This window comes from Protopterus annectens, chromosome 1.part0, assembly GCF_019279795.1.
Source record: "Protopterus annectens isolate FY-2018-M chromosome 1.part0, PAN1.0, whole genome shotgun sequence".
NCBI lineage: Eukaryota > Metazoa > Chordata > Ceratodontiformes > Protopteridae > Protopterus > Protopterus annectens.
In genome coordinates, this window is record NC_056725.1 from 678,518,191 (window position 1) to 678,545,421 (window position 27,231).

General features: G+C 39.7%; 1 protein-coding gene across 1 annotated transcript in view; it reads left to right on the top strand.

Annotated features, from left to right (window-relative positions):
• Positions 1-27,231, top strand: part of LOC122794026 (ryanodine receptor 1-like) — a 2,146,276-nt gene that overhangs the window by 885,568 nt on the left and 1,233,477 nt on the right. Inside the window, 3 exon segments of the mRNA XM_044062140.1 lie at positions 827-1,188; positions 4,701-4,830; positions 9,263-9,423. Of these exon segments, the coding sequence (XP_043918075.1) occupies positions 827-1,188; positions 4,701-4,830; positions 9,263-9,423 (653 nt within the window).

A 27,231-nucleotide genomic window follows, 5' to 3' on the forward strand; every position in this document is an offset into this window, starting at 1 on the left:
TCAGATCTGTCATTTTTCTGGATCCACGTAACAAGCACAGGAATGAAAGAACTGCTACCTAAAGCTCGTTGTACAAGAGCATTTTCTATTTATTTAGCCATGTGTTCTTGGATGACATCTGCACAGCTGCAGCTTGATCCACACTTAGTACTTTTGCTAAGCATTACAAACTGGACATTACCTCCAGGTCCGCATCTTTCTTTTGTCTGTGGTGATAAAGGGTGTGTTCTCCCAGAACAGACACCCAGAAGATTTAGTTACAGACTATTTTATATACCAAAGTTATTTACTCACCATAACATTATATTTGCTAGGAGAGTTCAGTCTTCACTGAGTACCCATTCTCTTTATCCGTGTGTCTAGATTTGTGTGTGTGTATTATGACTCTGTTTAACGGTTATAAACCAGAAAATGGGGGCTAAAGACCCAGGATGTCATGTGAAGGAGGATTGCAAAGGCAGCATATGTTACGTTTTATCCACTGAGCTGAGTATGCATGTCAAAATGAGTCCTAGAGCTTAACAAATACTGAATCTTTCAAACAGACATATTATCATAGAAAGTACATGACTTCCATTTCTGTGATGAGGGAGTATAGAACCATAATTCACTGGGTTGTTCTTTCAGTGTTAGGTTCCAAGCTTGTTAGTTGCAAGCTTGCACAGAAATACTCATTTTTTCAATGTTTCAAGGCTTTTTGTTTCTATAGCATTAACAGTCCAAGCTATGAGGGAGGGTCAGGAGTTCTGACAGTGCTTCACACCACTGTTACTTGCGTAGTTTTGTCTTTGTAATGTTTCTGATTTTTTTTTTTTTTTTTTTTTAGGTGAATAGGATTGATGGAACTGTAGACAGCCCACCCTGTATGAAAGTGTCTCACAAAACATTTGGGTCCCAGAACAGTAACAATGACATGATTTTCATGCGCCTGAGTATGCCAGTACAGTTCCATGAAACATTCAAATGTACGCCTGGAGCTACTCCATTGACTCGCAGCTTGACGAATCCAGAGGAAGAAGTACAGGACATTGACATGGACTCTGAATTTGAGGTTCTGAAAAAGTCTGCTAGCCCCAAGGAGGCAGATGCCAATGAGAAGGAACAGCAGTCCAAGGAACCACCTAAGGAGCTTTCAAAAATAGAGAATGAGAAAGACACATTGTCAGAAAAAAGCAAAACAAAGAGAGGGTGAGTTGGTTCATTAATGGCAAGCAGAAACATAGAAACTGTCAGTAAGGACTGCTGGCATCACATTGCATATCTTCCATACATGTTTTAATTTTTTATATCTAACATTACCTGTTTTTACTTTCATTTTCAAATACAACCAAAGTTCTTCTATGCTCAACTGAGCTACTATTAAGTTCAATTATAATATATACAATAAAATAAAACATTCACTGGTTCTTAGGTGTGATATCAGGCAACTCCATGATATTATCATTGCTGAAAATAAAACATGTAATTTCATGTTTACATAGTAGGTTCAGCACAGCAGAAGCAATATTTTTCAGGATGTGCTTTATTATAGAGCATTATAATCCTAAATGTACGTAATGGGATCTTCATGACTGACCAATGGTACTTTCATTGAATTTTGTAGTATTAAACTGCTTCCTATCTAATCCCATGTAGTCAATATAAGTAATGTCTGCAAGGTCACTGTAGAGTTGGAAACAATAATTCCCTTGGTTCTGGAGTTAAACGGCCATTCTGTTAATATATCTAAAGTCACAGGGATTTGGGGTTTACAGAGGTGATTGCTTCCATTCAAAATGCTTATTTTTAATTTTTTGCTCACATGACACTAAGGCATTTTCATTTTTTTTCTGATTATGTGGAATCGAATATTTGTCTATTCAATTGCTTGCAATATGCCCGTATGCAAGATAATTCTCTTGGCCTTGATGCATAGTGCATCTAGAAGTTGCATCACTGCACTAGCCACTCCCTCAAGCTCAGGGCCTGGGCCAACTGATGCATTCATGAAAGCTGCTGGTCCCACATCAGCAACAACCCATCAGATCTGTCATTCTTAAGCAGCATCATTCCTGCGGCATCAGAATACTACGTTTCACTTCACAGTTCAGTTTAGCCAAGGAATGATGGTACTTCCTGATAGCATGCACTCGTTTGTACCTTATTCCTGAATTAGCAATTGTTTTTGTTTCCACAACTTCTGAAATTAGTGAGTCTATGCTCTTTTCACTCATACTGTTATGGTTTAAGCTAGAACTGCAAGCATTTAATTCTGTTATAATGGTACATCATTAAGTCATATCTGTATCAAGTTTCATAATACACAGACAAGGAAACTCATTACCTAATGTATAAAGACTAGTTGTATAAGATAAGGGAACTTATCCTTGAAAAAGTAACAAACCTCTGCTCTGTACAGCAGCTAAGTGCATGAGAAAGTTTAAAGTATATCCTAGATATGAAGAAAAAATATACAGTGTGATGATGAAATGTGCACAAAATGTTCTTTTTTTCTAGCAGGTTGATTAGTGAGAGAATTACGTAATAATCCACAACTGTGCATGGGTGTCCCATGATTTACCCACAATTGGTGTGGTTTGATCATGAGGGCAAAGCCCAAGTGATTAAACAAAGCCATCTATGGATAAATCCTGATACACCCACAAACAAGAGTAGAGTATTGCTTTTATAAAATGACATTGTTTACGAAAGAAATGGCTTACCTTTCTTAAATAATGTCTTTGTATAACGGTACTTCAGTCTTCTTTCACATTCTTCCATATTTACTGATATAATGAACATGAATATGGGACTTGCATTCCCTCACTTGCAGAATACATCAGTGCAGTGCAGGAGAGGCAGTGGAGAAAAAAGAATCTTCATTGCTGTTTTTTTTTTGTTTGTTTGTTTGGTTTGTTATTTTAATGTTTAAAAAGTCATGATTTTACAAGGGATAGTGGAGAAATACAAAGAAAATCAGGTATGTTTCTTTATTTTTCCAGAAGATACCTGATTTGTCTTGCATTTTGCTCTGTCCCTCAGCATATGCCATTATAAAAGCTGGCCATTCAGTGGTACTTCAGTGGCTGGAATTTTTTCTGTTGTTATATGCTCAACTTTAATGGGCATGCTAGTTGGGCTGTCCAATCAGTGTGCTCATTTTTGAATAGTAAACAGCAGTCAGTGTATATTATACTTTAATTGTGCAATATTAGAATGAATCAGCAGATACAAAGGTATAAGATATTAGGGTTATGTGCATACCTCTCAACTGTCCGTAATTTTCAGGGACATCCCTGAATTTGACTGGAATTTTAGCTCTGTCCCTCTTAATCCCTGTTAGAACTGCTGACTTTTGGAGAAAGAGTGATGAATTAGACTTAAAAAAAATTACAATAATTAGAGTTTTGGATTTCTTTTACTTCATAAAATGTGTATTAATTCACATTCTCTTATTGTGTCAGTGTCTCAGGTTAATATCACTGATATTTTAAAAGTGTCCCTAATTGTCACGGATTATTTCTGGGACATCCCTGATTCTATTGAGATTTGCCTCTGGTTAAAAGTAATGGTTCTGTGAGAGGAATTGACTCCTTATTCATGACACAGAATATTTGTATATGCATATCTGCCAGAAGCTTTCTGTTGTTGCCGTAACTAGAGAGAGGGTCCTGGTTCAACAGCAGATTCTGAGTACATTATAAAATACTAAATCTATTTTAGCTTAGAAATGCTTTGTAATATTCCATAAAATATTGTATAACACATTCTGTTAAACTAGTTCAACTAGTGTTTCATGTCTCCATCTACACCCAAGCAGTCTTCTCTGTAATTAATTACTTTGTCTCAAAATTCTAATGCTTAACCCAGATGGTTTAACAGTCTGGGATACATTGGTGGTTTGTTCGTTTGGTGGAAGGTGCCTTCATAAGCAAAGAAAAAAAAAAAAAAAAAAACTTTAATTCAAGCCACTTCACTTTCAAACATATTCATAACCTTATTGAAAGACATCTTGTATATTTAAAATTGCAGGTAAAGTATCTTAATTCGTAAGTTAACATAGGAAATAGTACATTAGTGAAATCACAACTTAAGTAAGCAATTGCATTTCTTCATAGGTTACCCCTTTGTACAACTACTGCTGAACATTTTGGTACTATACATAAAACATTGACAGATTCCTTCTGTAACTTCAATGCACCCACACTGAATCAACCCATTGGAAGAATTTTTAAGAAATCTGTGGACAATAAATCATTAGTGGATTTATACTTTGGAAAGTTTTAAAGAAAGTATTTCTACCACTTGTTATTGGGTTGGATTTTCACAGTATGTTTTTTATTAGGTGACTGAACTCTAGGGAATCCCAGATCTTCCACACACAGAAATACCTCATTATTTGTTTTTGAGACTCAGTATTTTGACATACCGGGTTTGTGAGACTTCGAGGTACACCATGGAGACTGCTTTGAATAAAGAAATCCTAGTGTATAAAAATAGGAGACTACATCCACAGATCAAGTATGATCTGCAGATTGGGAAAATGTGCAGAACTGACAAGCAAAGGGATGCATGCCAAGGTTCTTTTCAGTTTGTATTCAAGAGAATATTGTTCAGTGAAAAGCTGTGCAGTAACTAACTTCCATCCAGAAATTTCTACAGTGGCAGTTTAAAGATTACGATCAACTTACAGTAAGCATCTTATTTTCTCATTAAAACAGGTTCTTGTTTAAAGCAAAGAAGGCTGCATTTATTGCACCACCACCTGTGGTTCCCACCATGCCACGCCTTGTGAAAGATGTGGTTCCTGATGACAGAGATGACCCTGAGATCATACTAAATACAACAACGGTAAACAGCTTGAATATTCTCTCCCATTGTTTGTCTGCATGGTCTGCACATGAACTCACACACACTCATCCACAATAAACATGTATGTGTGCACTAATATGTAAAACTTGCTGTTTGAAAATGGTGTCTCGGGCTTGCAGACCTACCACATTTTTATGATCTTTTTTGTGATTTGTGGTCATACATTGTAAGTTATGAAGAAGTCTTAATTCAGCTTTGTTTTGCCAGAATCTACAGACTGTAGTATCTGTAATACAAACATAACTGGTGACTGAATCCATGACTCAGTTGTCCATAAAACATGTCACTGGACTTTTTTTTTTTCCATTGTAGTCCATAGAGGCATACAGTTGTAACCATCATATTAAACAGTATTACATGTGCCAGGCACAATCATGTAATACAGACAACAGTTCCATTTTCAAACATTGAATTTTTTTAACTGATAACAAATCATATGAATTAAGGTAGTAACTGAAACTTTCTGCAATGTAACAGATTAATAGGATAAATATATAAATAAAATGAAGATGAACCATTAACTTATTGAGTGAAAATTTACATTAAAATTAAACTTACAGCTGCTTATTAAAACCCTCATTTCTGTCCAACTGACGACAGTTCATATTGTTTTAAATATGGAAAAATACTGATTTGTTGAATCATCATAACTTAGTACCTCGTTTCTACATAGGAACCTCATGTACTAAATTATCATTAGGTTCCCCAGAGTTTTTTATTCAGAGTTAAATATTAACATTAAAGAGCTTTAATAATACTCAGTTTTCTGAAGAAGAATAATCCACCTTTATGAAAATTTATACAAATTTATTTAAATATTCCCCTACCACTTGGGCAGAAGAACACTCTAAAGCTTATCATAAAGACCTGCTTCATCGGTATTACAACTAGTAATAGCTATTGTGTACCTCACAGGATTTTGTAAGGAGCTTCTGAGAATGTCATGCCTGTGAACATTTTTTTTTTTTTTTATGGGTTTCTGGCTGTCAGGCTGCACTGTGTCCAAGATTGTTGTACATGTGGTGCTGGGATCCCTGTTGTTGTAGGATCTTTGAGTTAGTATATATAATTAGCAGGGGATGTGAAGGTGGGGGGGAGGCTTGCTTCCTACATAAAATACTGTTTTCATATGTGTTGTAATATTTACATTTATGTTATTTGCAATGGTGATGGACAGGTTAACAGACGAGATCAGACAGAAGGCCCCATGGACTATGATGTTTGCAGATGACATTGTGATCTGTAGTGAGAGTAGGGACCAGGTTGAGGAGACCCTGGGGAGGTGGAGATATGCTCTAGAGAGGAGAGGAATGAAGGTCAGCAGGACTAAGACAGAATATGTGTGTGTGTGAATGAGAGGGAGGATAGAGGAATGGTGAGGCTGCGGGGAGTAGAGTTGGCGAAGGTGGATGAGTTTAAGTACTTGGGATCAACAGTTCAGTGTAATGGTAAGTGTGGAAGAGAGGTGAAGAAGAGAGTACAGGCAGGGTGGAATAGGTGGAGAAGAGTGTCAGGAGTGATTTGTGACAGATGAGTATCAGTAAGAATGAAAGGGAAGGTCTACAAGAGGGTAGTGAGACCAGCTATGTTGCATGGGTTGGAGACAGTGGCACTGACAAAAAGACAGGAGTCAGAGCTGGAAGTGGCAGAGTTAAAGATGTTAAGATTTGCACTGGGTGTGACAAGGATGGATAAGATTAGGAATCAGTATATTAGAGGGTCAGCTCAGGTTGGACAGTTTGGAGACAAAGTCAGAGAGGATCTGTATCATATATTCGATAATCCAAGATGTTGAACACCATATGTTCGAACTTGGAATTTTGAATATTGAAAACATTGAATGCTCAGAATAGCGAATTTTTTCCCAGGGAAAAAATTTGCTGTTCCGAGAAACATACACACAACACAAGCACACCAGAATAAATAAACCACACACATACAGTTAACAAAACCCAACCCCACACTAAACCACACATACATTGCTAACTATCCACTTACCTTAACCCGCACCCTAACCCTAAGGTCTGTAACTATCGCACACATACCCTACGAAATTATACACAAACAAAGCAATAAATACACACACATGCAGACACAACCCTACACTACACCATACATACATTACTAGCTATCCACTTACCTTAACCCACACCCTAACCCTAAGGTCCCTAACTCTCACACCACAGTGGAGGAAATAGCGAAGCCACAGAATGGCCCACTGAAATCTTGCCCTAGGTAAGATTTCGATGTTCCGGGGCTTCGCTATTTTCAACATTCGATGGTTTGGGTTCGATGTTTTGACATTTGGTGTTTTCTGTGTTTGGAATTTTGATATAGACCCATCAGAGAGGCGAGATTGCGTTGGTTTGGACATGTGCTGAGGAGGAATGCTGGGTATAGTGGGAAAAGGATGCTAAGGATGGAGCTGTCAGGTAAGAGGAAAGGAGGAAGGCCTAAGATAAGGTTTATGGATGTGGTGAGAGAGGACATGCAGGTGGTTGGTGTGACAGAGCAATATGCAGAGGACAGGAAGAAATGAAAACAGATGATCCGCTGTGGCGACCCCTAATGGGAACAACCGAAAGAGAAGAAGATATGTGTTGTAATATTGAAACTAGGCTCTCCATATACCAGTTTTCTTGAACTTCATTCAGTTTCGTTAATAAGAATACTGTTCTGCATCACTTGCACAGGGTTTGTAACAGGTGCACCAGACCAAATAATCATGCTTCACCAATATATACTTGCCCCAAAGTCTGGGGCAGCAATTGGGAGCAATGTTTAGAATCATGAGTAACTGTAGGAGTCAGCCTTGGAGGATTGCTTCCTCCTTTATTTGCATACAGTGCAATGTATAAGGAACACATATGTCTTCTGTGTTCACCCTGGATATATTTTAATCTCAGTAAGACCTCATTTTACTACCCCAATTCATTTGCACATTATTATGCAATGTGGTTTCCCTCATTAAAAGGAGCAACTGTTCTTGGCTAAAACCGGTACCTAAATAACCACTTGTTGGTCCTTTCGTAATAATAGAATAGGGTTGGAGCTGGGTTCAATCCCTAGATAAGTGTCTGTGTTTTCCTTTCCTGTTGCGTTACTAATACACTCTTTGGTATAAAGTTGTTCAGCTTTTGATGCTTGTGTGCTCAAAAAAAAAAGAAAAAAGAAAACACAAGCTGATACTTTTCAATTTGAAAAGTGAAATTACTCCTGGGGAAACTAGGTGCCTAAATATCCAGAGACTCCTTGTTCTTCCATCTGCATGGAATTGTGTGTGGAGTCATGCATGTAATCTCCAGACAAGGGTCAGTGTTATCCTTTCCTGCTGAGATTCAAAATCCAGCATTCCCAGTTGTGGATTATTGCTGAAGTAATGGTTTCATTTTATTTTCAGTTTGCCCTTCTGTAACAGACACTCATTAAATCGAAACACATTTTCTTTTAACTGTTTTACAGAAAAATAACACCACCATCTAGTGATAAGTCTAATGCATAAGCAGTACAACAGTCTTTCCTAATCCTTGCTGCTTTCTGAGACTTTTTCAAAAGTTTAATAATGTATAAATGTAAGTATAGTGATTAAGAACATGCAAATATGTTGATCCTTTCTAGAAATATATCAGTGGCATTTAAGCATTTTGGTACTATAAAAATGAAACAGCTGAAATAAGGCTGTAGTTGCACATAGGTTCATACTAGGCTATCTGCCCTAGGGCATTTATAAGCCTAGCCAGAGTGTGTATGGCTTTCGCCACCCATATTAAATTAATTTTGCTATGCCCTTTTTCAAGGTTAGTATACTGTGCCTCTGTCTAACAGTGACACAGAAGTGATACCCGGGGTAAACCTACGATCTCCCATCCACTCATCAAGATTCCTCTTGAAGATAGTCAATGAGGGACTCTGCCTAACCTGGACTGGGATTTTACATCAAAGAAAAAGTAATGCTGACTTCATATGATAAATGCTTTAGGAGATTACTTCTATTAAAATTAAATGTTTAATTTATGTATATTATGGTATAATTTTAGCTAGTTGCTATTAGACTCAAGTCTGAAACAGTCCAGACTTTTTCAAAGAAAGCACAGTAGGAAAGAAATGTACCCTTTTATCGGCATATAACTGAAGCGTTAGTGCTTCCATTCATTTATACTACTTATGTGCATTCATATAAGCAGAACTTTGCCCTATTTGCAGGATTACTATCAATAACACCTTAACTAGGGCCTTATCAGTCTGATTCTTAATGCATGGCGTCTATAGACCACTATATTTGTTTTATGACAACTACCTGCAAATGCAATTGTAATGCTTTATTAACAGCTCTTGTTTATATGTTACTGTACTATGGACTATGTGTCAATTTCCAAAGTTACACTAAGTCATTTTTTTCTCTTTCCTGCAGTATTACTATTCTGTTCGGATCTTTGCAGGACAAGAACCTACTGGAGTCTGGGTTGGTTGGGTGACTCCTGATTATCATCAGTATGATCTGAACTTTGACCTACCTAAGATACGCACTGCCACCATGACTGTAGGAGATGAGCAGGGAAATGTCCATGACAGGTATGTACAGGGTATCATTTGCTGTTAGGGAAGTTCTTGACTATTGATTCTTTCATGTTTTCCATAGTGATGGTTTAGCTGATACCCCAAGAAGAAACTTTTTGTTAAAATACTCCTCTTGAAGATTATTTGTAGTAACAAATTTTATTTTATTTTGCATCTCACAGACAAACAATCCTTCAGAAACATTGTAAGGAAGGAGGCACCTTTAAGTGCAATAGCTGGACAAAATGGAGCTTCAAGTACAAATTGTGGAATGTATATGCTAACTCTAAGGTTGTACCTTGGAATATTTCCAGTTTTTCGAGGAATATAAATCTCAGAGTTAGTATTTATATAAGTAGCAGGGATATTGGGGAGGCATCGCTCCCCCCCATCATGGGAAAAAAGCTTCCTTTTAAAGTTTTTTAATTCCATAAGAGTAATATACAAACTTCAATTTCCTTGTTTTTTAATCTTAGTTTAGAGTTGTGGACCTACAATTTCTGGTCCTGTACTTGTAGTAGTGAGTCAGATTGTAGTTTCATCCTTCATGTTGGATGGAAAATTGCCTTCACAGAAATTGCTAATGTTATGTTTGGTCACCTGTCAGGTAATTTCACTGTATTTATGTGCAAAGATCTAAAACTGTTCTTATTTCTGATTAGCTTTGTCTGTTGTCCTTTAGTGGTCTGCTTATATAAAACACACTGAGTCCTGGTTGTCCTTCTGTTCAGACATTTTTAAGTGAGATTAGAGCTCTGTGCTGCCAGTCTTCTGACCCTGAGGGTTGAGTTTCATCTTGCAGTGTTCCATTTATGAGGGCTGCCGAGTGGACTTGGATCATTTGCAGAAGACAAGGCAGGAGAGGATTAAACATATGGAAACAGCACTCTTCTTCCAGTGGTGGAATACTGAATCACTTTTGTTAGTTTGAAACTAGGGGAAATTTCAAAGGTCGATATCTGTAAATCCCGGTTTCATCTATCTCCGAGTGACACTAGGTAATCTACATTCCACCAGCATGAATTACCAAACTAACAGAGCTGTGCTTTTGCAACTTTATGAGTAAATGTACCATTAAAAAAATAAAAAATCTTGATCTGCCCACTGCATTGTTTTCCAGCTCATTTTTCTAGCAACAACCCATTTGTAATGATGACCAGTCTGTAGTCAGACTTGTCGCATTCTGGATGTCTAGAGGTAGTCAGTCCACTGTTGTCTCTTTTATTTGTTTTAACCTTGGAAACATTACAGCCTGTCTATTTTCAAGTCCCTACTTTATACAAGTTATAAATATGAATAAATATATTTATGCAGTCTGTGTAAAAACACTTAGACTGCATTTTTCTAGTAAGACATGCTTTTTAAAACTTTCTAAAGGTTGTAAGCTGTAGGGTGAGAGAAAAACTCTAAAAAATTCATACGCTGGAATAATACTGATTTTGCTGTTTGGACTTAGTATAACATGGTAAATCTAATTATGGCTATTATAATATAATTATATATATAATTATAATTATAGGTTAATTTTTTAGTACTCAGTAAATTATACATTGTAAGTTAGGCAGCTGTGAATGTATGAGGTTCGGTGGAAAGCATACAAAAATATATCATAATAGTACTTAATATTGTCAGATAGCAGAATAGATTGCAATACATTTCAGGATAATGTAATATATATCAATTAAGCTTTTTAAAACTTTTGCAAAGTAATTTTAGCAAATAATGAGATTATATTCCAGCAATGACAAAAATAAGAACTGCAATAATAATTTTCCAGCTTTTGGGTTTAACTGAAGCAGTTGCGCATGTTGTGCTGACTTACACAACAAAAGACAACAAACCTTATTAAATTGTAAATTAAATTCTATTCAGGAATCAGTTGCTTTTTTAATAATGAAATATAAGATGATCATTCCATTAGTATTAAAATACAAGATCAGTAAGGTCTTTTGTGGTAACTAGAATGCAGTAGATTTTTTTTTTAAGATTAACTTTCAGTTTATACTTCCTCATTCGTTGTCATAAATTAACAAAATCAAAATGTAAAATTTCATAGTTTCAGTTTAATAGTTTGGGTCATTCCACATTTAAGCTGCACATTTGTCAAAAAAAATGCAGACTCTTTTAATTCACACATATTCTTCCTAATTTCTATATAATCATCTTGCCTTATTTTAAAATATTAAGCAATGCTGACATTCAGATAAGAAAAGGTTCTCATTTTCTAGTCCTGCATTTATTAAATGTAAGCATGTGGGTCTGATGCTCTCCCTTCAGTTTTCAGTTCAGTTTATCTATTGAAAAATGACTCAAATGTATCACCTACATGTAACAAAGCTACATACCTTTCCATGTTTCTTAATTTTTAGGAACACTTTTAATTTTAGCCCAAACTGTTGCTACATTTCTCCTAAAATTAGAAAATTCTTTATGAAAAGGTGATGGATTGCAGTCAGTATATTATAAATAATCATGAATATATACTAGTAATCATTACAGTGTTAGATTTCTTTTACTTCAGAAAATACATGTTACTTTACCTCCTCTTTTTCTGTCAGCTTTCTAAATTAACAGTACAAGTGTTTAAAGAGTGTTCCTAATTTGGGGGCTTTCCCCTTATTAGTTTTTACTTTGTCCCTAACTGTGGAGGTAAAAGTTTGAAAGTCAAGAGCTATACAAAGCAATGCCATAGGAATACATTGTGACATTCCTTTGGCGGGTCCCCTCCAACCACAAAATATTCATAACTAAAAAAGAAAAAAAAAGTTCCAAAATCCTTTTTGTATACCTTTGCGCTGGTACAAAGAACAGACATTATTAAATGTGTTTTTGTAATGTTCAGTCTATGAATTAAATAATACCAAATGAATGCTTGAGCAGAAGCTCCAACTTGTAATGATTTATAATATGTGAATGAGTAATTGAATGAAATACTTTTGTTAAGCTAGTGAAAAGAAACGTTGCATTTTTGGACTGGCTCCAGAGTGTAATTAATATAATAATTCCTGAGACTGGTTTTAAATTTTCAAAAGAAAGAATACTGTCTGCTGTCACTCACAACACCCAGACTCATGAATCCCCACCTCAGCCTCATACCCCTACACCTATCCTCATCATTGAGAATAGCAGGACCATCTTCTTGCCTGAACTAGAGCTGTACTTTTATTCTTTATCAGCTAACTTTAAGCAGAGGTAAGAACTGTTGTGATATTCCGTGAGCTTTTCAGTTTTATCTTCAGTTAATGTGCTTTTTGATAATGTTTCCATTTGTTAACATTTTGAGTCCACATTTTCAGCACTGTCTCTATACCTGACCTGTGAACTATGGTATCGTTAGTATTCTTCAGTTCGATACCAACAGGTGATTTCATACCTGGGTTGCATGATGATGGTACTGGTATTCAATAAGCTGAATATAAGAAGACCATTCAAAAATGTGGAACATATCACTGATAAGAGGCAAGTTATGGCCAATATTTAATTGTGCAGACATTTGCTTTCAGATCTGCTATTTTTTAATATTTTGGTGCATGTTGTAGCGCCAGAAGCCATATACAGAAATGTGTTTTGACAGTGCATTCAATGGCTGTGCAGTTGTTATTTTGTTTCCCCTTATCTTTAGAGACTTATTGGAAGAAGGGAGATTCCACAGAATTATCCACAGATTACAACCCAGCAACAGTGCTTCATTCCACTCATCACTTCTTCAGGCCACCACTATTGCCCCAATCCTCACTTATCTCTCTGAAAACCAGTAGAATAACATAGCTGGTTTGCACTCTGCATAGGATGTTAACATGCATAGCTTTTCAAATGTTTTTGTTCCTTCTCCCCTTGCTTCAGACCTTCTTGTCCTACTCTGGTGCCCCCACCCATTGTCACGCCTGCCAGCTCCTTTATCCAGCTCTAGTCTTACACTAAATCCAGTCTGGGTACGATGTGGAACTTAAAGATATCCTGCTGGTTCTTACTACAACTGCTTGTATGATTTGGAGGGAATTTTTAGTTATGACATGCTCTCATTTTATCCCCCCCCCCCCAATGCTCATCTCATAATGCCTCCCCTTAGAGAGCATTGAAATAAACACCCCTTTCCCAAGGATAAGCATGCTCAACCCCTCCTGCTATCTCTTCAAACAAACAAACCACAAATTGAAACCAGGTTGCCTGGGCCATTGTTATGACTTTATCCCTCTACTCTATGGCACTGCCTTTTTAATATGCATGGCCTTATCTATAATTCATTAGTGCTGTGACCTCATTTGTTTGTTGTTTTCCTCTTTTACACAGATTCAAATGTGTGTGTTTAAGCAATGTAACTGAAAGGGAAACACACTGCATGATGACTGGGTCACTAATGCATTAGCTATGAAATGAATGTGCTCTTTCAAGCAAGGTATGTCCTTGCCTTGTTAAATTCTAATATTATAGTAATGTGTGTGCTAAGTGGTGAGCTCTGCTGGTTTCCTACATGATATTTTAATGTTTTTCTTGGGTTGCTAGTAAGATTTCTTGGCTACCAAACCATAACATACCCCCAGGAAATAACAGTATGTATGGAGCTTCAGCTCAGATTCTAGGAGCTATCATTATATAATTTTGCCTCAGTGATGATTTTGTATACTGAGAGGAAAATAGGAAAATGATCCTTTGTAAAGGCATGAAGACAGTGTAGTGTTTCTACCTAGCCACTACTCTCTTAATCTTGTAATTCTTATCTAACTATCTCTTTTTTCATTTTTTACTCTCACTTTCCTCTCTGGTATTCTTAGCCTTCCTCGTATGTTTTGTATTTGCATTAACTACCTTCCACTATTGTATCTTAACTTTCTCTCCATATCCTCCTTTTTTTATATACAACTGCTTAGCTCCTTATTTCCTGTACTCAATCCTGTCTTTTGTAATCTGCCACTCCATATATTGTCTTTTTATCTAAAACTGAAACCTACTCCTTTCTAATTAGAGCATTCACATTTACCTGTAATTCTCTCTCTCATTTTTTTTTTCAGAACAAAGCTTGAGATCGAGTTGATGCTCCTTCTACCCTATTGGCCAGAATAAACAGATCACTTTTTTGTAGTCACCACCTCTGTAAAGTGGGAAGCATTTCCAGGCTCCATCCAGACATTTAAACAGGACTGTGCTCTCCCTTTTAATAGCAACATATGTGGTATTGATTCCTGTGTAGTCTTTGCAGTTTTCATTTCTATTATTTTATTTCAGTATTTGTTCAGACATTAGGTTGCTGCTGCATTTATTTATTTAGTCTGTTCTTAGGACTTAGCTGGGCTTGCACTTGCACTGGAGGATTCAGAGAGCGTTTGTTAACCCTTTTTTCTCTTTTCCCCTTTTTCTGACTGCCCTTTTACTGTAATAATTGTTCTCTAATTTTTGCCCACTAGATGGCAGTGTAATTGCATAAGTTTTTTTCAGCACTCACTTGTATCTCTCTTCTACACCTGTCCCATGACTCCTTTACCCTTCTTGCTCTGACTATTGTTTTTTTAGATCTCAAATGCATTAACTCCCTTTACTCTAATGTCCCTTTACTCACTCTCTCTCTAACCCGACCTCTTGTACAGCATATTTTCTTGGTAAGCAGAAAAGAAACTAAATAAAAAAAGGAAAGAATTTAAATCATGTTTTTTCCTTACTGATTGTTTTTTGTGGTGTTTTTGTACCTTCCATTAACCATTCTCTGCTGGGTTCTACCTGCTCCATTCGGACTTTCTACACTTAACCTCACTCTGCTCCTTTACCCTACCCCCATTCGCACCCACCCCTGACATAATTTCCTTTATCTTGTTGGTTAACTCACCACTCCCCCAAAAGTTCCACCCCTCTTTTTCACCTTCTCCGATCTCCTTCCTTCCTACTCTTAACACTTTTCCACCCTTGTCACCACCTATTACCTCTACTGTTTTAAACTTCTCCCTTACTCTAGTGCACTCTTTAACACCATCCACTTCTCCTTTTACTATATTATATTTCTACTTCCTTTCTTACTTTCATTTACTTCATTATCTCAACTACTACCTCACTTACTTACTATTCACCATGTCTCACCTCTCCCTCTGACTAACACTTCTAACTGCTTCCACAATATCTTTTACAACCTTTCCTCTTATAATTTTCTTCTTAAACCCACCTCTACCTAGCCACCAGTTTTCCTTCAATTCCCTCATTGTTTTTTAGCATCATCACTCAACACTCTAGCCAAAACACTACTTCTTAACACACAACTTTGGACATTTAAACCAACCCAATCTAAAAGTTAACTCATACCCTTTATACTATTTATTACTAAGCCTCATCCTATCCATTTTCTTCTATCCCTTCTACTTGTAGGTGACATACACCCCAACCCTGGCCCTAGTCTTTCTTCACCCTCTGGTGGTATCTCAGTACAATCCACCACTTACCCATCAAAACACATCTCACTTTATGCCATTAACCTAAGAAGCATAGTAAACAAAACTACTGAATTCCATTCTTGGATCTGTCAACACTCTCCTAACATTATAGTCCGTAGTGAGACTTGGCTTAAACCCCACATTCCAGATAAAGACATCCTTCCTCCTGGTTATAACATATTAAGATTAGATTGAACCAAAATAAGGAGTTGGCGTAGTTATTATGTACACTGAAAACCTAACATTAACCCCTCTAGTATCCCCTTCTTTTCTCTCTCTCTCCTGCAGAATGTCTTATAGCCAACTGTAAAATTAATCCCTACACCTCTTTTAACATTGCTGCTAATATACATTTCACCTGCTGACAATATTAGATTACTGGAAAATATTCTTTCCACTCTCTCATCTAACCTCCATAATGAGACTATAATCATGGGAGATGTTAACATCCACTGGTCTACTCTTACCACTTTATCCCCTTCCACTTCCATCATCTTACATGGTTTCACTCAACTCATAACTACACCTATTTATACCAATAAATCATCTACCCACTCTATACTGGACTGGATCCTAGTATCATATCCACATAAATATCACTTCCCTGAAACCCTTCCTGACACCCTCAGTGATCACTGCCCAACCAAAGTCCTCCGTTTTAACCCACACATACTCAAACCCCATTCTATCAAAGCATGCCGAAATCTAAATAACTTTGACCCTATTGAATTAACAGACAACTATCGGCTATAAATTGGTCCTTTCTTAGACAGCTATAACTTAATGAAGCTGTCACTGAATGTAATAATATATTTCATAACATACTCAGTTCCCTTGACCCCATTCGTTACATCAGAATAAAATCTACCATTTCCCCGTGGCTTACTCCCTCTGCTCACTCCCTAATGGCTCAAAGGGACAACAATTGGAAGCTCTGGACCAAAACTAAATTGCCCTGTCACCTACAACAATATAGACACCTTCTTAACCTTTCTAAGAAAGCAATAATCAATGACAAGAGAAACTATTACTCTTATCCCCCTAAAACACACTTCATTGACTCTCACAAAATTTATCAACCATTCTCACTCGTAACTCCACCCCCTCCCTCCTCCCCTCCAATTCCTTCTAACACCTCCTCTGCTTTCTGCTTAAAAACTGTATCTACCAGTTATATTAAATATCTACTCCTTAAGGTTAAACCTTGTTCTCCTTCAATTGATGGTCTTCCACCACTCTTTCTCCAGTTAGCTGCCAACTCTTTAGCCCTACCCATCTTTATTCTTATCAGTCGTTCTATTACTGAAGCCAAAGTCCTTGACATATGGAAAAAGTTCTACACTCTTCCCATCCATGAAGGAGGTAATTCCACTGAACTATCCAACTATAGGCCTATTGCTATTCTTCACCCCTCTCTAAGATTGTGAAGAAATGTGTTCACAAACAAATCCTGCAACACCTTACTCTAGAGAACCTAATCACCCCTACCCAACATGGCTTTTGTCCTGCTCATAGTAACTCCACTGCTCTCATCTCCTTCACCTCACACCATTTCTCAAGCTAGAGATCAGAATAAACTAGTCCCCCTTCTCTTTATCTTAAATCCCAAGAAAACTAAACTCTTACTCTTCATACCAAAAACTATGTGCCACCTGAAATTATCTTTTACCATCTGTTCCTACAGTAACACACCCATTTTAGTAGAAAGCCACACCAAACTACTAGGAGTGATTATTGATGACCAACTAAAATTTGACCTGCATGTTCTTAGTAACATTAAGAAAACCTATAAAAAACTTGGTCTCCTTTATATAAATAAAACCTTTCTCTCTAGTTCAGCTAAAACAGCTCTATCACATGCCTACCTATTGCCAACCCTTCTCTATGATTGTCAAATTCTCACCATCTTACAGGCTACTCATTTCTAAACTTGAGTCCACTTACAACAAGGTAGTTAAATTTGCAGCTGAACCTACCATACTCTACTCATCACTGCTTAGCAATGAGAAAACTGAGCTGGTCTGAATTCCCCCATAACCTTCTACTCTCTCAGTTTCTAATTATTCTCGCTATACTAAACTAGCCCTCTTTCCGCCTCAGCATCACATCTATCATCTCCCCATACACCCCTGCTAGATAACTCCAAAGCTCTGAACAACATCTCCTCACTATTCATAAACCCAAGATCAACATAGGTAAAAAAACTTTATTCTTGTTACCCTGCTGAGAACTGGAATAAACTACCACTTGACATACGACTCATTAGACCCAAATCTAAATTCTGTAAGGCAGTAAAAACTTACTTAAAGAAAAATAAACTCTGATCCATCTGTCTAATGTATTCTATTATCTTTCTTGCTACTACTTCAGTGTTACTCTACCATTTTTCATTATTAAAACACTTCTATCCACCTTTTTAATCTCTCTGCTTCTTCTTCTTTCGGCTTTTCCCAGTTAGGGGTCGCCACAGTGGATCACCTGTCCGCTCATGATTGGCAGTGGAGTTTTATGGTGTCGAGTTGCCAGCCCGGCACCCAACCTTCCACAGAAAGCACAAACACGCACGCCCTCACACCTAGGGCCAGTTTAGAGTATCCAATCCACCTACAGCATGTCTTTGGGATGTGGGAGGAAACCGGAGCACAATCTCTCTGCTTCTAATCTACACATTTAAACTTCTTTTATTTCCATATTTGACCATACCTTCCTCTTTTCACAGCCAGTCTACTTTATTTGTGTTATATAACTTGAAATTGGTAAGACTCTATTCTGTATTATTCCTTGTACTCTCTTCTTTATCGTGCTGAATTGCTGATTGTGTTTTGCAGTCTATGTTTACTTGTTATTATTTTATGTCTATGGGATGTATTTTTATATTATCTTAAGCCAACTTACTTTGTATGTATTTACTTTGGAGCTTTTCTTCCCGGATCTCCACTGAAAAAGAGCTGTGTCCCAGTTGGACTAACCCAGTCAACAAATGTCAAATAATAATAAATAATAATAATCTCACAAAATGGATGTCTGATATCAATATTGAAAGTCTTGCTCAGAAATACTGATACTTTCTGCAACTGCAAGTCTGCAGGAAATTTTGCAAGTTTGGATTTTTTTATTTTTTTACTTGAAATGTACAACTCAGGCCTTTCTTCAAGTCATTTCTTAAACATGACAGCTACAATTGCAGACCAGATTAATTTTTATGATAGAAGTAGAAATTTTTTTTTTATGTCAGTATGTCACTCTTCTATTATTATCAATATAATTGGGTAGAAAAATTATCCACTCACTCCACTGGCCAGCTAAAGATATTTATATGGAGAATAATAATTATCCACCAACCACATTGATCGTAACTACTCACATAATGACCCCTCCCCTTATGTTAACCTTGTATAACTCTGAGAAAATTCTGTACTACCAAATAGTCTTTTGACAAGAACACTAGTCCATCAAATAAAACTTTTATGACTGAGTTTTATGACCTCAGTGGCTGGGCAGCATTGGGGGGTGGGTGAATGGTGTATTGTGCATCTGGCAACCTGGTTGGTGTTCCACTAGAAGAAACATGTTTTTTTTTTTTTTCCCTCTTCACTTGAAGAGCTGAAGCGGTGGGGGTGCTGATTTGTGGCACTGGGACAGGGCACTGCTTGAGCTAGCTATGCTTTTGCTTTGAGTCCCTGTATGCTAGAGAAAGGTCTCCTCTCAAGAGTCTTTAGGAACATTAAAAGAAAGAGTGTACTTTAAGGAAGTCTGGGTAACTCAAGGAAGATATGACCTTGATTATATTAGCAAGGAAGTGCTGCAGTATCTGTAGCTGGTCATATACTTTGACAAATACATACCAAAGGGGGCCGTTATACTCTATTATCTGATGGATAAGGGAGAAGGAGAGAAGAGTGATAACTTTCTTAGACCTGGCAAAAATATTTATCCTAGAGACTACCCCATATATATGAAACAGGCTCCCCATCCATGTGAAGCAGAGTTTCTCCCTAACCCAATTCAAGTGCAACTTCGACAACTGGATGGGAAACTGGAAATTCATCCCTGGTTTGGCACCTATGTCTCTAATGCAAACAGGTAATCTGTAAATCTCCCAGGCCCGTGCTTACACTTATCAAGGGTATCAGAACTTGTCAGAGATTTGGGATGCATGGCTAGGCTTAAAAAGTGTGGTAGTTAACCTAATAAACACCTATGAACCTATGATGATTAGTCTGGTTAGGTGAAAGGATTTCCTAATGACAATGGATATATGCTCATCAAAAGATAGTTTGTTGTCAATGAAAATGTTCAGGTCCCTAATGAGTGAGTGAACTTTCAAAGAGGTGTCATCTAAGTGGTAGGTGCATGGGGGTCCACTTTTGCAATACTACATTTCTTGGTATTTGGTTTTAGGCCATGGTCCAGACACCACTTACTAGTGCTTGTTAGAGAGACCTGGTTATTCAGGTTGAAAACAATCTCGCATTCGACCGTCATGTAGCAGCAGTGGTCAGAAAAGCCTTACTTGGTTCATCTCATAAATAAAGGGATTGCATCCAGAAAAAAAGGAGGATATTACCTCTCTGTACTCCTCCCTCATTAGACCAGTAATTGAGTATAACACCCCATTTGGTATGTACCTTTCCAAACATCTGCACCAACTGGAAAGGCTACAGAAATGCCTCACAAAGAGAATCCATGGCCTCCAACACCTGTCCTATGTGGACAGGCTCAAATTACTGTCACTATACTCTGTATCGTACAGATTGCTAAGCTTGTAAGGGCCCCAAGGCTATCAGGCTAGTAACCTCCTATGATCCTAAACCAGTTCTAAGTCTAGATATCCTCCACAGCACAAAACCACAGTAGGATATTTAAAAATAGGCACTAGCATACTCTAATTTAAGTGCAAAAACAGAAACTTGTACTTCACAGATATAGTGGGGTTTGTCCCATTAGATATCCTTAGCTGTTACTGTGCAGTTGCAACCCAGTGGAATAGATTTCTTCAATAGGAGTATAGTTACTAGCACATTCTGTTGCCCTGCCACTCCACCCCCGGAATGCAACCTGTTTCAAAGGACAGCAGTATATATGTCTGCCTCACAGTACGCTCCAGGAAAATAATTTCATAGCTCTTCTAAATGCTCCTTGTTAGTCAGTTCAAATGCCCTAAGATGTTAAGAAGCTAGGCTGACAGTGCATTCCACCTCACAGAAGAAAGTAGAAGATACAACAGAAACAAAAGTCAGAGACATTCTTGGCAGCACAAAGACAGCCACTCACCCAGAGTAGTAATAGTCCTTAGGCACAATTTGCACAGTCCATTCCTATTTTGTAACACGTTGCCCACAGTTACTTTCAAAGAAAAAGAGCACATTGGAGTCACTGCTTCTTATCAGGTACCCGTCTTTGGGAAGTGACCTGTAATAATGGGGGAGCAGACTGCAGCAGTGATAGTCACCCAAACTCAGGCCCAATTCAGCATATACAAGCACAAAACAGCATATCTCCATTGGTTTCCTCATTCCTAACATAGTAACCACAGTCCAACCCGTGTTTTCATACATAGCATTCCAGCTTACAAAGTATTTATAACAATCCCCCTGAAATGTATGTTTGGATAGCACTACACACTCCAGACATCTTAGTTGCCAAAGAAACCTGGCTCCGCCAGGAAACAAAAAATGAAGAAATTACCCTGCGAAGCTATAACATTACGAGATTAGACAGATCCAACAAAAAACTGGTATTCTCACTATTTTCTACGGAAACTAGATATCTCCCTTTTTCCCCACACCCTGCAATTTTTTTCTAACTTGGAAATCCTACTAACCATGCTAAACCTGAACACTCACGAGATAATCACAATCATGGGTATGTACATGCTGTCAGGTAACAATGCTAAAACAATGGAAGATATTCTGTGCAGGGCCTTCTCAAAAATCACTCATGAAACCATAATATTGGGCATTGTTAATATAGTTTGGCAAACCATGCAATCTAAAATCCAACCAGTAATATACATCTGTACAACTGCACCCAGGTTATAACCATACCAACTAATTATAACAAAGCCACAAACCCTTGATTGATTACTAACATCCTCTTCAAGTAAAGTATTATCTCATGCAACTCTGTCAGACACAGGGCCGGCCTTAGCTGAAATGGTGCCCTAGGCGAAGTAGTGCTTTGGTGCCCCTTAAGCTCCACCCACACCAAACTCCAGAAACACTCCTATTTGAGCCACACCCACAGGTAGGTGAAGCCCCATGAAAGCCACTCCAAGTTCTTTCCTTCAATTATTTGAATGCATGAAAATAAGTAAACAGTTTATCATACTATTGGAAGAAAAGAAACCTTGTTATGTAGTTAAATTGCAAGTGAAGATGGAATTTTCAGTCCAAAGATGCAGGTAGAGACACACACTACCCTCACCGATATTTAAATGATGGCTCCTCTGGTTGACTTTTGCCTCTGTGCTGGGGATATACAGCAGGGGAAGAACAAACAAGCTTAAGAGAAATAGGGGAAAGTTTAAATGTTGACAGACACCGAGTTAAACACTAAGAAGAAAATGTACTTGTAACATTTCAACATAATACTAAGATGGTAGGCTGGACCAGCATTAGGCTGAAGCAGTGTTGGTATGGAGCTGGCACTGGTTGGGACATGACCAGCGGGCATAAAATGGCCATATCAGTTAAGACACCAAACTTCCTTACCACAGCTCTGCCTAAGCAGACTTATTTCGGTCTGTGTTCATACATGTATGACTGACTGGATCGCAATTTCCTCTGGTAAACAAGGTATAGAAAACTGAAGATGTTAAGTTGTCTATCTCGCCTTCATTCTTGCTGGATGGGTTCGGAGCCGGCCTCGGCTCCGACTCGGCCACTGTAAAAGCTCGAGAGTTGGTTCCACCGGCTCGAGGCTCCCCTTATATCCCACAATGCTAGACGAGAGTTACCTCAGATCTCGTTTGCCGCTACAGCTATCGAGGTGTTGGTTTTCTACCGGTTCTTGGTAAGTGACTTTTCTTGTGTAAGTTAGTCTATTAAAACCCCTTTAATTTTAATATTTTTACTTATTTCCTTAGTTTAGAGAAATTTTTATCCCCTTCTAAAAAATTCCCGTTTTTTTCCCTCAAGAACTTTAAGTTCTTCCCTTGGGCCTACAGGCCTTTTCTCTTTCCCTAGTGGAGTGTGTGTGTTATTTCTTATTTTTAAAAACCTAGTTAGTGGTTTATTATAATTTAAACTTGACAGGGTGTAATTAGTGTGTTTGTGTGTGTGTGTGATTACACCTTTAGAGATGTCTAAGGAAGCAAAGGTCTCCGGATTCAAGAAGTGTGATGCGTGCTGTCAGAAAATGTCTCTGACAGACGCTCACACTTCTTGTGTCTACTGTCTGGGACCTTTGCACCTGCAGGACTCCTGTGCTGTGTGCCATGGCTTCAGCCCCAGGGTCCTGCAGGAAAGAAAAAATAAATTAATTTTAAGGGGCTTACTCAAGCCAGAGGATTCCCTTTCTGTATCTACAGGGAAGCCCTCTAAGGCATCTAGGTCTTCGGCTCCGACAACTGAGCCGAGACCTAAGGTTTCTAAACCTCTGCCTACATCGGCTCCGGCTGGAGCCGATGAGTCTCAGTCCACAGTTTCTGTGGTTCCTCGGCTCGGCTGGAGCCGAGGTATTAGAATTCCGTGTCGGCTCCGACCAGACCTTCGGAGCCGACAACTAGGAAGAGGTCCAGGTCACCATCCCTTGGCTCCGTTCATTCGGCTCCAGGATCTCCCCTGCTGTCTGAACGGAGCCAAAGATCTCACTCCTCTAGGTCATCGAGGCTGTCGGATCATGACCTTCAGAGGGTAGTGAGTCGACTTCTTAAGTCCGAGGCACTGGCCCAGATGCTTCAGAGCCCGACTCATCAGTCGATGCCTGCCCCGGTCCATCAATATATTCCTCCTTCGACTCTCTTGAGCTCGGAGCCGGGTCGCGGCGGAACCGAGACTGTGATAGCGTCGGAGCCGATACAATTGTCTTCGGCTCCGTCGTCGGCTCCGATTTCTTCATTGAAAGAATCTCGGCGCCGGACTTCCCTCATCGGCTCCGAGGGGGTGAGTGGCATCGGACCCTTGTCCGACCCCCCTCTCCCTCTCGGTGCTTCGGCGCTGGTAAGTTCGGCTCCGACATCGGCCTCGGAGCCATCACTGTCGGTGCCGAGGGAGGTTCTTAGCTTCTCGGAGCGGGGACCTCTGGCTTTGCCTGACAGGGGTGCATTCGAGGTCATGCGGAGTGTGTTAGAGCCTGGCTCTACTCCACAGTCGGCTCCGTCCGCCCCTCCCTCACGGTGCCTCAGGTCAAGTCGACTCACTCCCTCATCCCGGACCGCAGAGAGCCAGCTCCTCAGGAACCCCATGTGGGGATTTCATCCTCTTCCAAGGCCTCTCCTGATTTGGCAGAAGAGCCCCCTCGGAAGAGGAAGTGTAAGAGGAAACACATTGACTCACCTGAGTCCATCACGTCGGACACAGATTTAGACGATTCTGAGGGTTCCCCCCGTTCCCCTTCTGAAGATGTCTCATTTGCAGACATTCTAGAGATCCTGAAACAGAGGGGAAATTGGCCAGCCCTCAACCCTTCGGAGGATGAATCTGTGTATCTTGAGGCGTTTGGCTCTCGCCCTTCCACCTCCTGGGTGTCCCCCAGTTTGACCCCCTCATGCAGGTGGTTGCTAAGAAGGCATGGACGGCTCCTGATTCAGTGGACCCCACTCCCAGGAGACCCTCCAAGTTCATAACGGCACCAGCAGACAAACAGTTCTTAACAAAAGGAGTTTCTGTGGATGCTATGGTGGTAGCTGCTGCCACTAAGAAGGAGCTAGCTGATCCTTCAGTACCTGTCCATCCACCTAACAAGGAATCTAGGTCCATGGACAGATGCGGAAGCGGATGTTCTCGTCAGCGACATTTACCATGCGTTCGCTGAACTACCTATGCCATTTTACTCGTCTTCAAAGGGACTTGATCAAGGAAGCGAGTGAAATGTTAAAGGACCCTACAGCTGCGGGTTTTCAAGATCAGATGAACACGCAGCTGGCTACCCTTAACTCCATAACCAACTCCTCCATGCGTCTTCTTTCTTACGCGGCTGATGGAGCGAGTAGAGCCGCAGGGACAGGTGTGGCCTTACGTAGGCATGCCTGGATGCGGCTATGCAATTTTACGGACCCCTTCAAGACGTCTTTCACTAACTCCCCGTTTGATGGATCATCTCTCTTTGGTCCTCAAGTGAAAGAAACCTTGACTAGGTGCGAAACTGATGGCAAGACCCTTTCTGCCGTCGGAGTCCGTATTTCTACTCCTTCTAGGCCTTACCCCAAAGGCCAGAAAGGTGGAAAGATGTGGTTCCGTAAACAATCTCAAGGGACTTCGCCTGACGCACAGAGTCGTTTCCCTGCCAGAGGCAGAGGTGGGAATAACAATGGTAGACGTCGCCCTAGGGGCAGGGGGGGTCCGCAGAACCAGGGCAATCGGGAAGCCTTCTCTGACAAGCCCTTTCAGCATCCCTGAGGTGTTGCCCGACTGCCCACCTTCGGAGGCAGCCGGGGGAAGATTGTCACTGTACCCAGAAGCCTGGCTATCCCTGACTCAAGACAAATGGGTACAGTCTGTCATTTCCGAAGGCTATTCTATCCCCTTTCTTCGCATTCCAAACCAATCAAAAAAATCCCTTCCAGATGTTCCACCCGCTCAAAGGGATCTAGCGGTTTTGGAAATTTCAAAACTGCTTGCAAAAAGAGCAATTCAGCCAGTTCCAGCAGACCAGCAAGGATCCGGAATCTACTCAAGGTTCTTTTTAGTTCCAAAGAAAACAGGGGACTGGAGACCAATTTTAGATCTCAGTATTTTGAACAGATCAGTCAAGAAAACAAGATTTCGGATGGTCACGCTGCAATCCATTCTTCCCCTCTTGGGCAAAGGAAACTGGATGTGCTCTATAGACCTTCAGGATGCGTACTATCACATAAAATGAACAGACGCTCCAGAAGATTCCTCCGCTTCAGGCTGGGAACCAGTCATTTTCAGTTCAGGGCCCTGCCCTTTGGTCTCACCACTGCCCCGGTGTTTACCAAATGCATGGCAGTGGTAGCTTCTCACCTGAGACGACAAGGATTCCAGGTGTTTCCATATTTGGACGACTGGCTCCTCACAGCTCCCACCAAGCATCTCCTTCTGATGGCCAGGGATTACACTTTTCACATTTGTCAAAAGCTAGGCATTTCAATAAATTGCGAAAAGTCTGTTTTGTCGCCTTGTCGTGCTATTACTTTCATAGGAGCAAATCTAGACACAGTAGACATGTCTGCGAGACTAACACATCAGAGAATAACAGACATTCACAAACTGGTCTCACTCCTTTTCAACAACAACAGAATCAAAGCCAGGTTAGTTCTGAAAGTGTTGGGAATTATGGCGGCTGCCATACCTCTGCTTCCATTAGCCAGATTCCACATGCGGATCCTTCAATGGATGCTCTTTACTCAATGGTCATACCAGGAACTTCCAATGTCTCACACCATTATGATCACGCAAGCGTGCAAAAATCATCTCATGTGGTGGATGTCTTCCCCTCAGCTCTTGTTGGGAAGACCCTTTGTTCCACCCCTTCCGGTTGCTACTCTGACAACGGATGCCTCCCTGATCGGGTGGGGGGGGCATTATCAGGGCAGGACGGTCCAGGGCACATGGCAACCAAACGAATGCCACTTGCACATAAATGTTCTAGAGATGAGAGCAGTGCTTTTAGCGTTGCAAGCCCTTCAAGACTCTCTTCCCTTGGGAACGATTGCAATCCAGACAGACAATATGTCTGTAGTGTGGTACATCAACAAACAAGGCGGAACCAGGTCATACCCCTGTGTCGAGAAGCACTCAGACTGTGGCAATGGGCGATTTCTTCTCAGCGATTTCTGATAGCAACGCACATCCCCGGAAGTCCAATCAAATTGCGGACAAGTTGAGCAGAGCTATTCTCATGCCTCACGAGTGGTCTCTGAAAGACTCTGTTGTGAGAGAAATTTTCCTCAAGTGGGGTCAGCCTTGCTGCGATCTTTTGCTACTCCCCAAAACAGCAAGTGCAGAGAATTTTTCACTCTATTCCCTTTACCAGGCCAACCCAGCAGAGACGCTCTAGTCCAAGTTTGGCCCGGGACTTCTGTATGCATTTCCTCCTTTCCCACTAATCTCTCAAGTGATACAGAAAGCCATCGATCAGAAGGCCACATTGATCCTCATTGCTCCTGACTGGCCTCGACAGGTGTGGTTCCCCTTACAACATCAATTTCTATTGAGCGACCGTGGCATCTGGACCTAGTTCCAGATCTGTTGATCCATCAGTCGGGTCAGTTACATCGCCCTCC